The 12907-nt window shown below is 39.9% G+C and overlaps 1 protein-coding gene across 3 annotated transcripts in view; it reads right to left on the bottom strand.

The window, feature by feature from the left end:
• ADCY5 (adenylate cyclase 5) overlaps window positions 1-12907 on the bottom strand; it is a 221972-nt gene that overhangs the window by 31273 nt on the left and 177792 nt on the right. For all 3 annotated transcript variants that reach the window (XM_033003549.2, XM_033003547.2, XM_033003548.2), the window contains exon 9: window positions 1820-1842. In XM_033003549.2, coding sequence (XP_032859440.1) covers window positions 1820-1842 — 23 coding nt within the window. The remainder of the gene's footprint in view (window positions 1-1819; window positions 1843-12907) is intronic.

Raw genomic sequence — 12907 nt, 5'->3', positions numbered from 1 at the left:
TTCTGCTGATTTAATTACTTTCTCAAATGAAGAGCATGACCACTGCCAAAACTACATATATGCCATAATTTTAAATACTTCATGCCTAGGTTCAATAACTAAATCTGCATTCAGGCATGTAAGTGTCAGGTCCTGTTTTCAGAGATGCGTGGTGCCTACATCTTTCTTCGCTGTAAGAGAAAAGCATTGATGGGCAGTGTTTCTGCACATGAAGGCACGGGGTTAAGTGCTTGACATGGTTAAGGTATCTGATTTTAACCAGTATCACCATGAACACTTTCTGCTAGACTTTTTTTTTTTTTTTTTTCCAAATCTTTGTTCTTGAGGTAAACAGATTTCTGGATCAAGAGGATCTGAGGCAAGTGGTAGGTTCTTTTGATGAGAACAGAAATGCAAAAATCCTGCAATCTGTATAATAAGATGGCATCACACTGAATCAGCACTGTAAATACACTGCTCTCAGCTATTAGCTGTAACAGCTCAAGCAACATTTTTAAATTATAGGATGGAGATGGAGAGGGGACTCTGTTGTGGACCAACACTAAGGCAGATGAATTTATGTATTCTTGCACCGACTATGAGGAGAGATATGCTATTTCATGAGGGATACTTAAAATTTCTGTATTCCTAAGAATTACTTTGTTGCAGTCTTTTCTGTCCAAAGTATATCTAACATCAGCTGAGTTCTCAGAAGCCATGGATACAAGAAGAAACCCTGGTGACTCCCCCTAGACACCTTGTAGCACCAGAGAAACATCCCAGGCCGCACAGGGCTAAATGTATGCAAATCAAGTTTGCAGTGAAGAGCAAGGGAAGGAGAGAATAATTATTAACGCTCCCATGTTCAAACTTATCACTTTCGTTTACTTTTAGGGAGTTGCTCTCCTCAACCACCATAATGTCAATTTTCCTGAAGCTGGATGCTTAGGGCTCACAGAAGCATTTAGCTGTCCCAGCTCATAGAGCTCCACTTAGTCCTAACCACCAGCCTGAGAAACATGATAAGGAGCAACACCAACATATTTTAGCCATCAGTCTGCCTACTGTCACCTATCTTGCTCTGAGCAAGCTCAGAATTAATGCAATTCAGTAGGACTGAATGTGAAATTACCCCAAACACCTTCAATACAGGAAATGCTTTTGTTATGTCCAGCTGTGGAAGTTAAAACTGAACACGGTTGGGGTTTTTTCCTACAAAAGCAATTTTTCAAAATATCACTCTTGTTAAATTGTTATTTTAACCAACTTTTTTTTTTTTAAAGTTCTATATGAAAAAAATTAAAATGCTGCTTTAATGTGGCTGCATTTTAGAGCATGAAAGTCTGAATTTACTTTTTTCAAATAGCAGTCATTTCTGAGTTTATTTTTATATATAGAAATAAGTAATAGGTAATAATGAGTAATGCAAAATCTACACAGATAAACTCAGAAACTATATTTCAATACATTCATAAATTTTTCTTATCAGACATGTTCAACACTTAGACATACTTTGCAGGAAGATTTTGTTCTTGGGATATTTTCAAAGCAGCAAATAGTGAAGAATACTGGGGGCAAGGTGAAGAGCAGCAAAAGCATTTTAATTACAAAAGAAAGTTAGAACCACACAAATAAATAGATGTTTTGAGGGCAGCGGCAGTTCTGAATGTACATCAGTCAATCTCATGCCCTCGACTGGCTGTCCCTCCAGGAGAAGCCTCTGGGGAGTCCAGGCATTATTCTTGGCTGCTGGGCATTAATTTTTGTCTTTTTTTAATATGAGAAAAAAAATCCCAAATGTGCAAACATAACAGTGTATGACAGAAGTAAATTTGCTTACTTGTCCTTGGGGTCCTCAAAACCCTGAAAGAAAGGAAAAGGACACAAGGGTTAGGAAACAGGCTGACCTTGAGAACACAAAGTATCCTGAGAATGGCATTTTGCAGAGGAGTTTTCAGGGCACTCATTTGTTAGGTGTGGATGGATAGCCTTATATTTTGTGCTGATATGTCATCAGGCAGACAGAGCAGTTTTATAAGAACACATGTCTTCAGATATAAATTTATGGCAATGAAGATAAGGGAAAAGCTTCAGCTGACTGCTGGCATGCTTTCTTTCAGGTGTTTTCTTTTTTGCAGTCACCATTACAAATAATACAATGGAAATTATGCTGACATAACTGAGGTTGTATTGTACTTGAAACAAAAACCAGAGTGGTAACTATTGTATTCAACAAGGTTGCACCACTTTTTGTTGGGGCTTGGCTATGGGAGCTGGGTGCATTTTGGTTTTTATCTCTTCAGGATGAACCTCAAGGGGTATCCTTCCTTCTCCCCTAAATGCATGCACACTCAGAACATGTTTTCTTGAATAAAATTTCAGGAATTATTTATAATATTTGCAATAGCCAAAATGTTCACAATTCCTCCAGGGCCACCTGAACTGAGTAAGTGTGTGTTTACCGGTCATCCATAGTTTAAGTGGCTAGAAAGCCTCAGAGAAAAATATGTATGGAGGCATAATTTTATATGTTTAAGATATGTAATAGACCAAATTGCATCAAAATGGCCATTTTGCATGAGCTGAGACAAAATCTGCCCTCTGACATCTTGGCTTAAATTTAACTGAAGTCAAGAAAAGTTGTATATTTGACAAGTAGGGTCAAACACCCAGGCACAGAGTTTGTACCCTGTGTTCCGAAATATAAAACAAATGAAGCTGGGAGATAGGAAGAATTCCTTTTGTTTTCCTCCCAGAAACCTCAGGCCAAAACTGCTCAGGGCACATGAGGATATTCCAGCTGCTGGACCTGCAGCCGCTACTAGGCTGGAGGCAGCAAACTGAGATCTGCCCTGACTGTAAAAAAGTAAAAATCTTTGGGCAAAAATCTTCTCACAGCTGTCTTGTTCAACACCATCAGAAACAAGAACATTGATCAGATACTAAACGAGAACAGATTTTGCCCTTGCAACTAGCTAGCAATGTGGCAATACAGTGAGAGGCAGAAGTAAATCCAACAGTCTCCCTGAACAGCATCAGCTTTGCAAGAGGGAAAAAGTGGGTTTTGTCACTCGGGTCAACAGCCAGGTCCGTGATTCACCAAGAGAGCAATTTCCATTTTTACATACTCTGTTTCAGCCTAAAACCACACTTCCAAATAGAAACTGCAACTCCAACTTAACCCATCAGAAATTCAGATAAAGGAAGTCTCTCAGTCCCATGCGACAACTACCAGCAGATCCACTGGGAAGAAGGAAATATTAATGCTGATTCAAAGTTAGCATATCCAAGCCAAAAAAAACATGTACTTTTTGATTTCATATTAAAGCATGATGAAGTGATCATTCAACTTTTTGTTGTGTGGCTTTTTCTTTTTCCTTTGCTTAATCATTTTACAGTTGTCAGGAATATCTGATTGATTTATTTATTTATCCTCTAAGCAATGCTACAGCACAGTGCCAAAACTGAAAGCTCACTGATTAATCATGGAGACAAAATGCTCACTAATTTGTCTGGTGTCATAGTCAGTTAGGCTGGAAAAAAAAGAATCAGCTGAACATGAATAGCTTCCAGCCAAGAAACAAGGGGAAGGAACTGATGAGAAAACAGCCAGTACTTGCTTATTAGATAGACATCAAGTTCACATTTCCAAGCTTAGACACATGGGAACTGGATGACTGACTGCAGTAGGAGAGTCCCCTAAAATGGTCTCATTTTCATGGCCAGCTGCGTAGCCATTCATCCCACCGAAATTCTGAAACTAAACACAGATCTCATACTCCTGTCTTCTAGGTGCACAAGTTTGAGGATCCAGGCCAATCAGGTCAAGTTACCAAAACACTTCAGCAAGCATATCCTCAGAAATTCCCAACATTTCAAGTGTGGAAAAATACATAGGCTGCATATTTAATTGGTCATTTATATGAGTGATCACTTGATCAACATGGAATTTGATTCTGCCCTGCTTCTCTCTCCCAGCAAAACTGTTATAAGGAAAGTCTCTAAAATAATACATAATTAATTGATCTATTTTTTCAATTTAAAATACTAAATTATGCTTGAAACTCTGGAATTTTTTCATGCCAGTAGCTCAAATTAAATTGGTGTTTCCAAATTAAAAACTCAAACCAGGCATATTTCAGGTAAAGCAAAAAAGGAAAAGATTATACAACTTTTTTCTTTCCTGAATCTTCATTTAACAAGGCTAAATATTTAACAGTGACTTGAACTTTAATTAGAGAGAAGCAGCTTAAAATTAAATGTAGTAAGAACCTCTTTAAGTTAAACAAATTAAATGATTCACTTCAAACATTCCCATTTCATACGAAAGATTCTTCAAGCAAAACTGCCAAAAATGGAATTGTTATGGAGAAAGGTCTGCAGGATTATTTTAGGAAAAAAACCTTCAAACACAGCTTCTTAAAAACTGGTCATTTATTACAGGAGATCGTTTTTATTTGTACTGAAAGATTTTGCCAGGATAGAGAGCAAATATACCTCTAGGATCTGTCTGTGACCAGAGATTTTCTTCCCTATCCACTAAAGCGTCCATGTCCCAATTTCATGCCAAGAAGCCTTTTAAGTGGAGGAGATGATTGCACACACAGGGTCACCCTGCTCACCCTATTTTGGGCTGGGATGGAAACTTCCCCCTCGGTTTTGGTTAATGTATTTTCACCTCCTCCTACTTGGTAGGCATGCTCAGTCCATTGAAAAATCTGCACTTAAATTATTTCCTGCCCCTTGCAAGAGGCTTGGCACATTGTTTTTTTTTTTTCTTCTCTGCAGCTGGCAAATAGTTTAGTTTACTTAGGACTCAGATGTTTTGCTCCAGTTAAAGCCCTCTGGCTCAGTATATGGCTGCTCACATGAACAGCAATGGTCTGTGTTACACACAGGATAAACATTAAGAACAATCAATCCTGCGGAAATACGGTCTACATGGATTTGCTATCATTCCTGAAGGACTAACACACTCATGTTCTAGTAGACAAATTTCCAAGCTCAAGCAGGAAAGTGAAATAACGGGGGCTGTTGCTGCGAGCGTGCCTATACAGCCACTCTCCAGCACCCCTGATCTCACCCACCGGCGCTCGGCGCTGAAGGCTGGGCAGCCCGGGCTGGGGCTGTACCCAGGCTCTTCAGGTACAAAGCAGCTGCACAAAGATATGTCAAGATTGGCGTTTCCGCACTCAGAAATCTGAATGTACAGAAAAAACAGCTGATAAAAATTAGGTGCCTGTTGTTTAGGAGACAGGGAGTAAGGGGGTAGGAAAAGAAACAGCCAGTTCCTGGAGTTAAGTATATAAATCCCTCTTGACTGCTTATGGATTTGTGCCCAGCAGACTGAGGCAGTGCCGATGGCTTTGTAGGGTGCTATGAAGAAAAGGCTGGGAATTGTCAGCAGGGATGAAAATGGCAAAAGTGGCGATGGCTACAAGAATCAGACAGGAGTTCACAGGAGTTCAAGAATAGCTCCATAATCATGATGATGAAGTAGCCCTTGTTAAGGCCAAAATTCCTTTTCTCTAGAAGGGAACATAAAGCATGAGATACGTCTTATAGTGGTGCAGTACTAATGGACTGCTGCATATAGGATCTCATGCAATTTTTATTCAGTCTCGTTTTAAAGATCCCTGATACTGGAGTTTTTCCCTTTCCCTCAGGAGACTGCATTATTCTGCCATCAGATTGCAAATGTAAAGGTAATAGCATTTAATAATTGCTCTGAGACTAAGACAGTTCTCTCTGACTGTAGGAATATTAACCCAAACTTAGCTGAATCAGCTTCCTTAAAGGCACTAGTACTTACCAAAGAGCAGTCCTTATCCTTCTGCTTTTCTACATGAGATTCTTAAAAAACAATTTTTTTTATGGCAGGTCAGGTGGCTTTGAATTTACAAGCATTTACTTTTAATGACCATCCTCAGTGGGAGTAGACATGTACAGGAGGAAAAAAAGAGGGAACGTTGTATTACTGCATTTGTCCCTAAGGCTTACTATTTTATGGGGAATATTCTATGAATATCTATTGTGCCAAAAGCTCATATGACTGCCATCTCTCTACTTGACTTCTAAATTAACTAAGCCCTTTTCTTTGAAGATTAAAACTGATTCCTTAAATAGAATGATAAAGTGTTTGTCAAAGCCATGACAAGCTGACTGCTATACCATAATGCTTCAAATCAAGAACCATTAGAAATAATAATTCTAACTTTGAGAACATTAGCTGCAATTATTAACATATTGCAAATACGCAAAGAAAAGTGGAATAGACTTTACATCCTTTTAACTTTTAATTTAGCTCCAAAAATAAAACAGTAGAGGGGCTGATGAGCTCTATGACCTTCTTAATGGCAATGTGGCTGGGAAGCATGGATTTCACATTAAAAGCTTGGCTGGTAACTCCAGCAAAGATCATAAGAGCAAAAATGACATAGAAACTAATTTTTCTTGCCCTTTTTTAATCTCTAGAACAAAGTTGAAATGGACTTACATGATGGTAAAGGAGAAATCGAAAGAGCTTTAGGCTTAGGTACAAAATAAGCTTTGTAAGAAGTCAGGCCAACTTGCGAAGCAAAGGTGCTTTCACAGAGAGAGTGACCATGGAAAACAGAAAAGGAGCGTGGATGTAGTTAAGAACAAACCTGGTTTGGCCCCACCACAAAACTAATTATTCACATATGTTTTCAGCAGTGTTACACATTCTGCCTTTGTCCCTGTAGTCAACAAGACAAGGCTATGAAGATAGATGCTGTCAGGTGTGAAAGCAGAAACAAAACTGAAGGACTTCAAAGCACTCAAGCCACAAATAATGCAATTGCTATACCCTAGTCCAGAAAGAACTGACATAGAAAATACTAATCCTGATAGGAAGGATATTCAACAAGCATCTAAGTGCAGAACAACAAACTGGAAGAAAATCGGTTTATTAAATAGTTTATATGATAAGTGTGTCTGCTATAGCTGTAACACAGATTAATGAGCTCCTAAAAGGAAAGCTGAAGTGCTCCCTTTCTGCAGCACGTCCAACTTGATAAATAGACTTTAATTCCTCTGCACTGCTCACAGATGGTGAAACCCTCTACTTTGTTCTACTCAAAATGATTTCATACACAGCCCCCAGCTGGTAGACCAGACCTGGTCAAACCCATTAATTTATTTGGCTCATCAGATTTATATCTATAGAACATAAGTGGTTGCTTTTGAAATATGTTTCCCCCCTTTATTTTTAATTAACTTCTGGCTCTGAACTCACATCTCTGGAAGTGCAGGTCCCTCACATTTCCCAGTTTTCTGTGAGCTCTGAATCCAAATTTCTTCAGTTCAAAGGTCACATTTTCAAGTGAAATGGTATGTGGTTCTGCACCTCACTTGTGAACAGTTACCAGAACATGCAAAACAGAAAAAGACACAAAAATAGGTAGTCCTAGAAATGCTCTGAATCAGTTCCTACCTCCATAATCTCTGTCCTTTCATCTCCTTGTGATGATAAACACAACAAACTTCTACAGAAGGTACTGTCAAATAGCCTTATAATCAGATGCAGACAGACTGAATCCAAGACTAACCAGTCTTAATTGAAATTGCCCACTGGTGCTGGTGGGAGCTGCTCACCCTCTCTGAAAACCAGTCCCAGACCTGCTGACCTGCATCCTTTTATCATTAAAGCTTACTGTCTGCTTTAGGAAGCTTTGGAAATCATTCTGGTAAGTGCCACAACTCCACCTCTGATGTCTACCTGTGTAATGCTGCCATGAACATCAGAGAAAATGTTTCTGTGAATAAAGGGGAATTGGTATCTTTATTTCTGTGGGCTTAATTTAGTCCTGCTCAGAAATTGTCTGACACTTTTTAGTAGTGTGTCAACTCAAATCACCTCTTCCCATATGATTATGATTTACTCTAGAAAAGGGTATTGAATGGTGGAAAAATTATCAGCGCAAGAATTCCAAGCAAATATTAAACCCTACCTAAGTCTCACAAAAACAACTGCAGATCAGCTGTTGCATCTTGCTGACTCCTATCCCTCTTTTAAAGAATTTAATCAAGGATGAGTGCCAGTCCTGATCAGCTAGAATAAAAGTTAGGTTTGCAGATGAGGATACAAAACTGTCTGAAGTCTCTGACAATTTGAGCAATGTCCAATGTTTTATATGGCTCCCACTCATTTATATGAGATCACATGGAACAGGCAGATCCTCTTTTCAGAAGCACCAAAGCAATTATATAGCATAACTACAGGGTGGGATTCCTCCCCTTGCTGTTTGCGAGCTATCTAAACCAAACTGGCTCTATAAAACTCACACAAGACTAACAATTTCCTCCCGGACCCATAGCAATACGTGGAGACTGCAGCAGAAAGGATTGCTCAAGGGTTTCTCCCTGCTTGATTACAAGTTCAGGGGATTCTGCATACTACAATAGCAGTGAAAAAATAGTGGATCAAATTCTTCTCCATTGGGTGCCCCTGTCCAGCTCCGCTGACATCAGTGTTGCTATTACCAGATTTAGCAGATGATTGCTGGTAAAGAGAATAATGTTAACCGCCAGTTAAATGAAACCTTTAGAAGAAGGGTGAACCCTTGGTGCCTCATTCACAGACCCAAATCCACTTCTCTTTGATGGGGCTGCACTACTGACTGAGAAAAACTTGCTCCACTGAGTTTTAGTTTAATATTTTAATAATTTTTGATGCTTAAGTGGTACAGTTGGCACAGAATCAGCTATAGCATCTGTTCCTCTGACGTACCTGTTCCCCAATTCTGATTTCTGAGTAACAAGAACATCTACTGTAAGGGCAACTTGGAAACATAAAGAGAGAAAGAGAGATGTATTTGTGATGCAACACGCAGAGAATTGTTTGATTCAAGACAGGGTGAATAGGACAAAGAATTGTATTTTATGGTTGAATGACCAGGCTTGTAGATGAGTGCTGTTTCATTAGAAAGTAAGCACCAAGGAATTAAATACCATGTAGAAGACTATGCAGAGCTCTGAGAAGTGCTACAAGGAAACAGGCAGTGCCTACCTGAAAGAAGAGCTTGTTCTTCATTACACCAGCCATATGCAGGATGCATTTGTATAACTTTGTCTCACATTTTTAACATCTGCATGCAGCCAATATTTCCTACATCTGTATAATCCCTCTTCGATTTTATTTCAGTTTTTGCTTTGTAACTAACATTAATATCATATGCAATTTCATTTCAAATTAAATGATTCATTACTTTTACTCAGCCTCATGACAGAATCATGGTCAGACTGAAATCAGTATTGCAGATCTTCAGGGTTTCCTCTTTCTGTTCCTAAGCTTCCTAATGTTAAACTGTTCCAGCAGCTGAAAAAATAAAAGGAAATCTGCCAGACATCTACAACTGAGCTCAGTAATCACGTTAGCCACTCTGCTCACATTTGATTATAAGGACTCAGAGATACCTGTTTCAGAAGTAAACCTTCCCCAAAGCATGTATCAGTGGAACAAGCTAAGCTGCTTAGTCATACTAGCCAGTGTAAAATAAATATGATAGCTGTATGGCAGCCTTACGATCCAACAGCAGGACTTTCCACAGCTGAGTAGATCTCATGACAGAATTTTAATGCCTTTTCTTTTGGAAGCCAGACAGCATACGGCTGTGTCAAGTCTGGCTGTAAGACCTCAAAAATGTCCAATGTCTTTCTGGCAGAACCACTAGAACCTCAGGAGGAGTTCTGGGTTCAGTGCGGTCACTGCCTATTGTCAATGAAATGGCAAGTGCTCAGAGGGGAACAAGAACAACCACTGGGCTGGAAAGCACTAACTGGGGACCAAACTTGATGAAGGAATCGGAGCTGTGCAGAGACATGGTAATAGTCTTCAAATTCAGAGAAGACAAGTGTAAAAGAGAGAAAATTAAACTGTCCTCTATCTAGTGTAAATAGCTCATGCAACGCTGTGTTTTAAAATTGAAGTGAGGGAATGCGAAGTGAAACATCAAGAAAAAGAATCAAACTGTTGAAAAGGATACCCAGGAAGACTGTGGAATTTCCATTCTTTGAGGTTTTTAAACAAGGGCTAGACAAATATCTGTCAGAAATGTTGCGGGTATAGCTGGCTCCTGTACAAGAGGGGAAATTGATGCCTTGAAATTCTGTGCAGCCTAGATTGGAAACTTCATAAATTTTAACATCTGTCTCACATTATTCATGTATTCTTTATTCCCTATAAATTCTCCTAATACAGATTTTTTTATACTATATTTGCTAAGGATTTTGTGATGCGCCTCCAGACTGAAAAGACCTGGATAAAATAAATAAAATGCTTTCAGGAAAATGAGGGATTCCACAAGCTCCTTATAGAGCCTATTCCTTGCATCTAAGCCTTTTCTTAATTTAGATCTTCCTTGCAGCAAATTTTGATGATTGTTTTTAATCCTGCCCTTTGCAGTCCTGGAGAATGATTTATCATTCTTTTCTGTCCTTATAAGCCTTCATGTATTTGAAGACTTTTGTTTCTCATCAGTCTTCTCCCTTCTAGACTAAACAAACCCAATACTTCAACACTTCTTCACAGTGTTGAAACTCTCCTAATTTGTAATTTTCTCCACTGGACTATCTCCAATTCATCCACATTCTCCTAAAGCATTGTAATCCCAAACTGGACATGGTTTCCCAGCTACAACCTTAATAATGCTGAGCAGAGTAAAACGTGCAAGAGAATCATTTGTCATCTAGAACAGCCCTTTAAGTTTGGATGGTATCAACATACGCCTTTTTATTGCTGTTTACGACAAACCTCTCTGAGTTTACAGTCAACTACAATCCCCCAAATGTTTGTTTTTTTGTTGTTTTTTTTTTTTTATATAGTAGTTTTGTTTTGCTGATGAAAACTGAGACACGAGTATTATTTCCAGAAGTCTGAAATCCATCAATATTTATAAAAGCAATCTGAAATCTATACTGGGAAAAGCAAAGTATTTCTTAGTAGTGTGTAAATATTGCTATAGCTATAAATAAACCTGTACTCTTAAATGCTTTCAAGTCCATTTATTTTTTACCCTTTTGCAATTAAAAACTGGACTAGAGAGACAGCAGGGAAGACAAGGCTGGTGTACAGAGACTTGGGAGAACACTGCTCCTTTGCGTGCATCATGAGCCGTACAAAAATCTGCATTTCCAGAGAGATACAGTCACTGGCCCTGACCGTCTGCCTTTGTTTAGGAAACAAGAAAACATACTGTAAAAAGCAGTAAAAATAGAAAGCAGCTGTGCTGCTCTTCTGCCATCCTCGGGGTCTTTTAATACTATGCACAGAGCCACAAAGCTGATCCTGTCCAGGCTTCTCTGCTTGCCCAGGGCGAGTGAGGCAGCCTTTCACCCACTCCACACCGGCAGCATCACCCTGCCCAACAACCTGGGCTCCTGGCGCCAGGGCTCTGGCAGAGCAGCTCAGAGCAAGGCTCTTTGCCCTCCCACGCCATTTATATCTGATCTTCCTCTGCTGCAAATTTACCAGTTTTTTAGGGGCAGCCACTGACCTGGCAGCCCAACTCAGCACAGTCCCCAGGACCGGCTTTCTCCGGGCAGTGGCTCCACCAGCTAATGTGGGTCAGGGTCAGCACTGGGTGTCCTCTGCTTGCTGCCTCCCTGGAGGCTCTGCATGGCAAAAGGGGCCACTGCCAAGCAATGGGAGGGAAAAAAGATGGATTGAGAACGGTCCAGAAAGCAAACTGGTGCTTGAGAGTGATGGAGGGGCTGTTGGGCAGGATAGGATGAGCCGGCACAGTTGCAATCCCAGCTGACTCGGGCCCCAGTTAGAGTAGGACTAGGAAAATAACTCCAGTTTTCCAGGACATTTTTGATTACTGCTGCATGGACACATGTAGGATATTTTGTCTTATTTAGATGTGTGTGCAAGTGCCTGAAAAAACTGTGTGCCCAAGGGAACAACTTAGTCTAGGAGCATTGTGGAAAGTCAGCTGGACCCAATAGAGGTTATGCTCCAAGCCACAACGTGGAGCGAAGCAGGGACCAAAGACCTCCCCATGTCACTGGCTGGGCTGCCCTCCCATACAAACCCTGCCAGATGCACTGCTGATGTGCCCAGACATAGCAGTGTGTTGAAATGCCATGACAAAAGAGGAGGGGGGGGGAAAGGAGTATATACCTTTGATACTAATTTGTCTCATCCAGGACTGCTACAAAGAATAGAGACAGCTACAAGATCCAGCATTCAAATGAAAGAAAAATGGCCAAAATAACTCTGTTTTCTATTAAATGTAACAGTTCCCTCCCAAAAAAATGTAATTCAGGGAACTTTAATATTCTCTTTCGGGGAATTGTAAGTTATGCCACAAAAAAACTTCTCTTTTTTCTGGAAATATGGTTGTCTTCATAATGCAAAATGTTCCAAGTTTGTGTCAAAAAACTGTGTTCCTTATAATTATCCATAATACTCCCTACAGACAAATGTATTCATATCTACATATCAATATAACGTAACTGCACATCACTGCCACATTACCTGGCTCCTGCCTGAGGACTATCTCACAATTACCCTTATGAACACCTGTTTTGAAATTACAGGACCAAGACTCTCCAGGTTTTAAAGAGAAAGGCAATGTTGTGCTGCCCACCTTTGGCATACTACTTCGACAAATCCAAACTTACATGTTCATAGTTTCCAAGAAAAAAGGCTACATATAATTACATGCAACAGGTCTGGGGGAAAGGTGGGTGATGTGGAACAAAGAGCACATTTTCAGGAGCTTTGAAAGCTGGTGCAGCTTACCCAGATCAATGACATGCCATCCCAGAGGAGCACTGAAAAAAGCCTTTATAGTTCTGTTCCCTTTCTGTCTATTTTGTATTTCTAAGCAGGCAGTTTGCAGACAGTGCGCGTGTGCCTGCAGCCAGCGTCCACTGTGCATGCATTTAAGCACATACAGCA

The sequence above is a fragment of the Tyto alba genome, unplaced genomic scaffold, assembly GCF_018691265.1.
Source record: "Tyto alba isolate M040663 unplaced genomic scaffold, T.alba_DEE_v4.0 Super-Scaffold_7, whole genome shotgun sequence".
NCBI lineage: Eukaryota > Metazoa > Chordata > Aves > Strigiformes > Tytonidae > Tyto > Tyto alba.
Note: the sequence above shows the minus strand (reverse complement) of the source record. Positions and strands in the feature narration are given on the sequence as shown.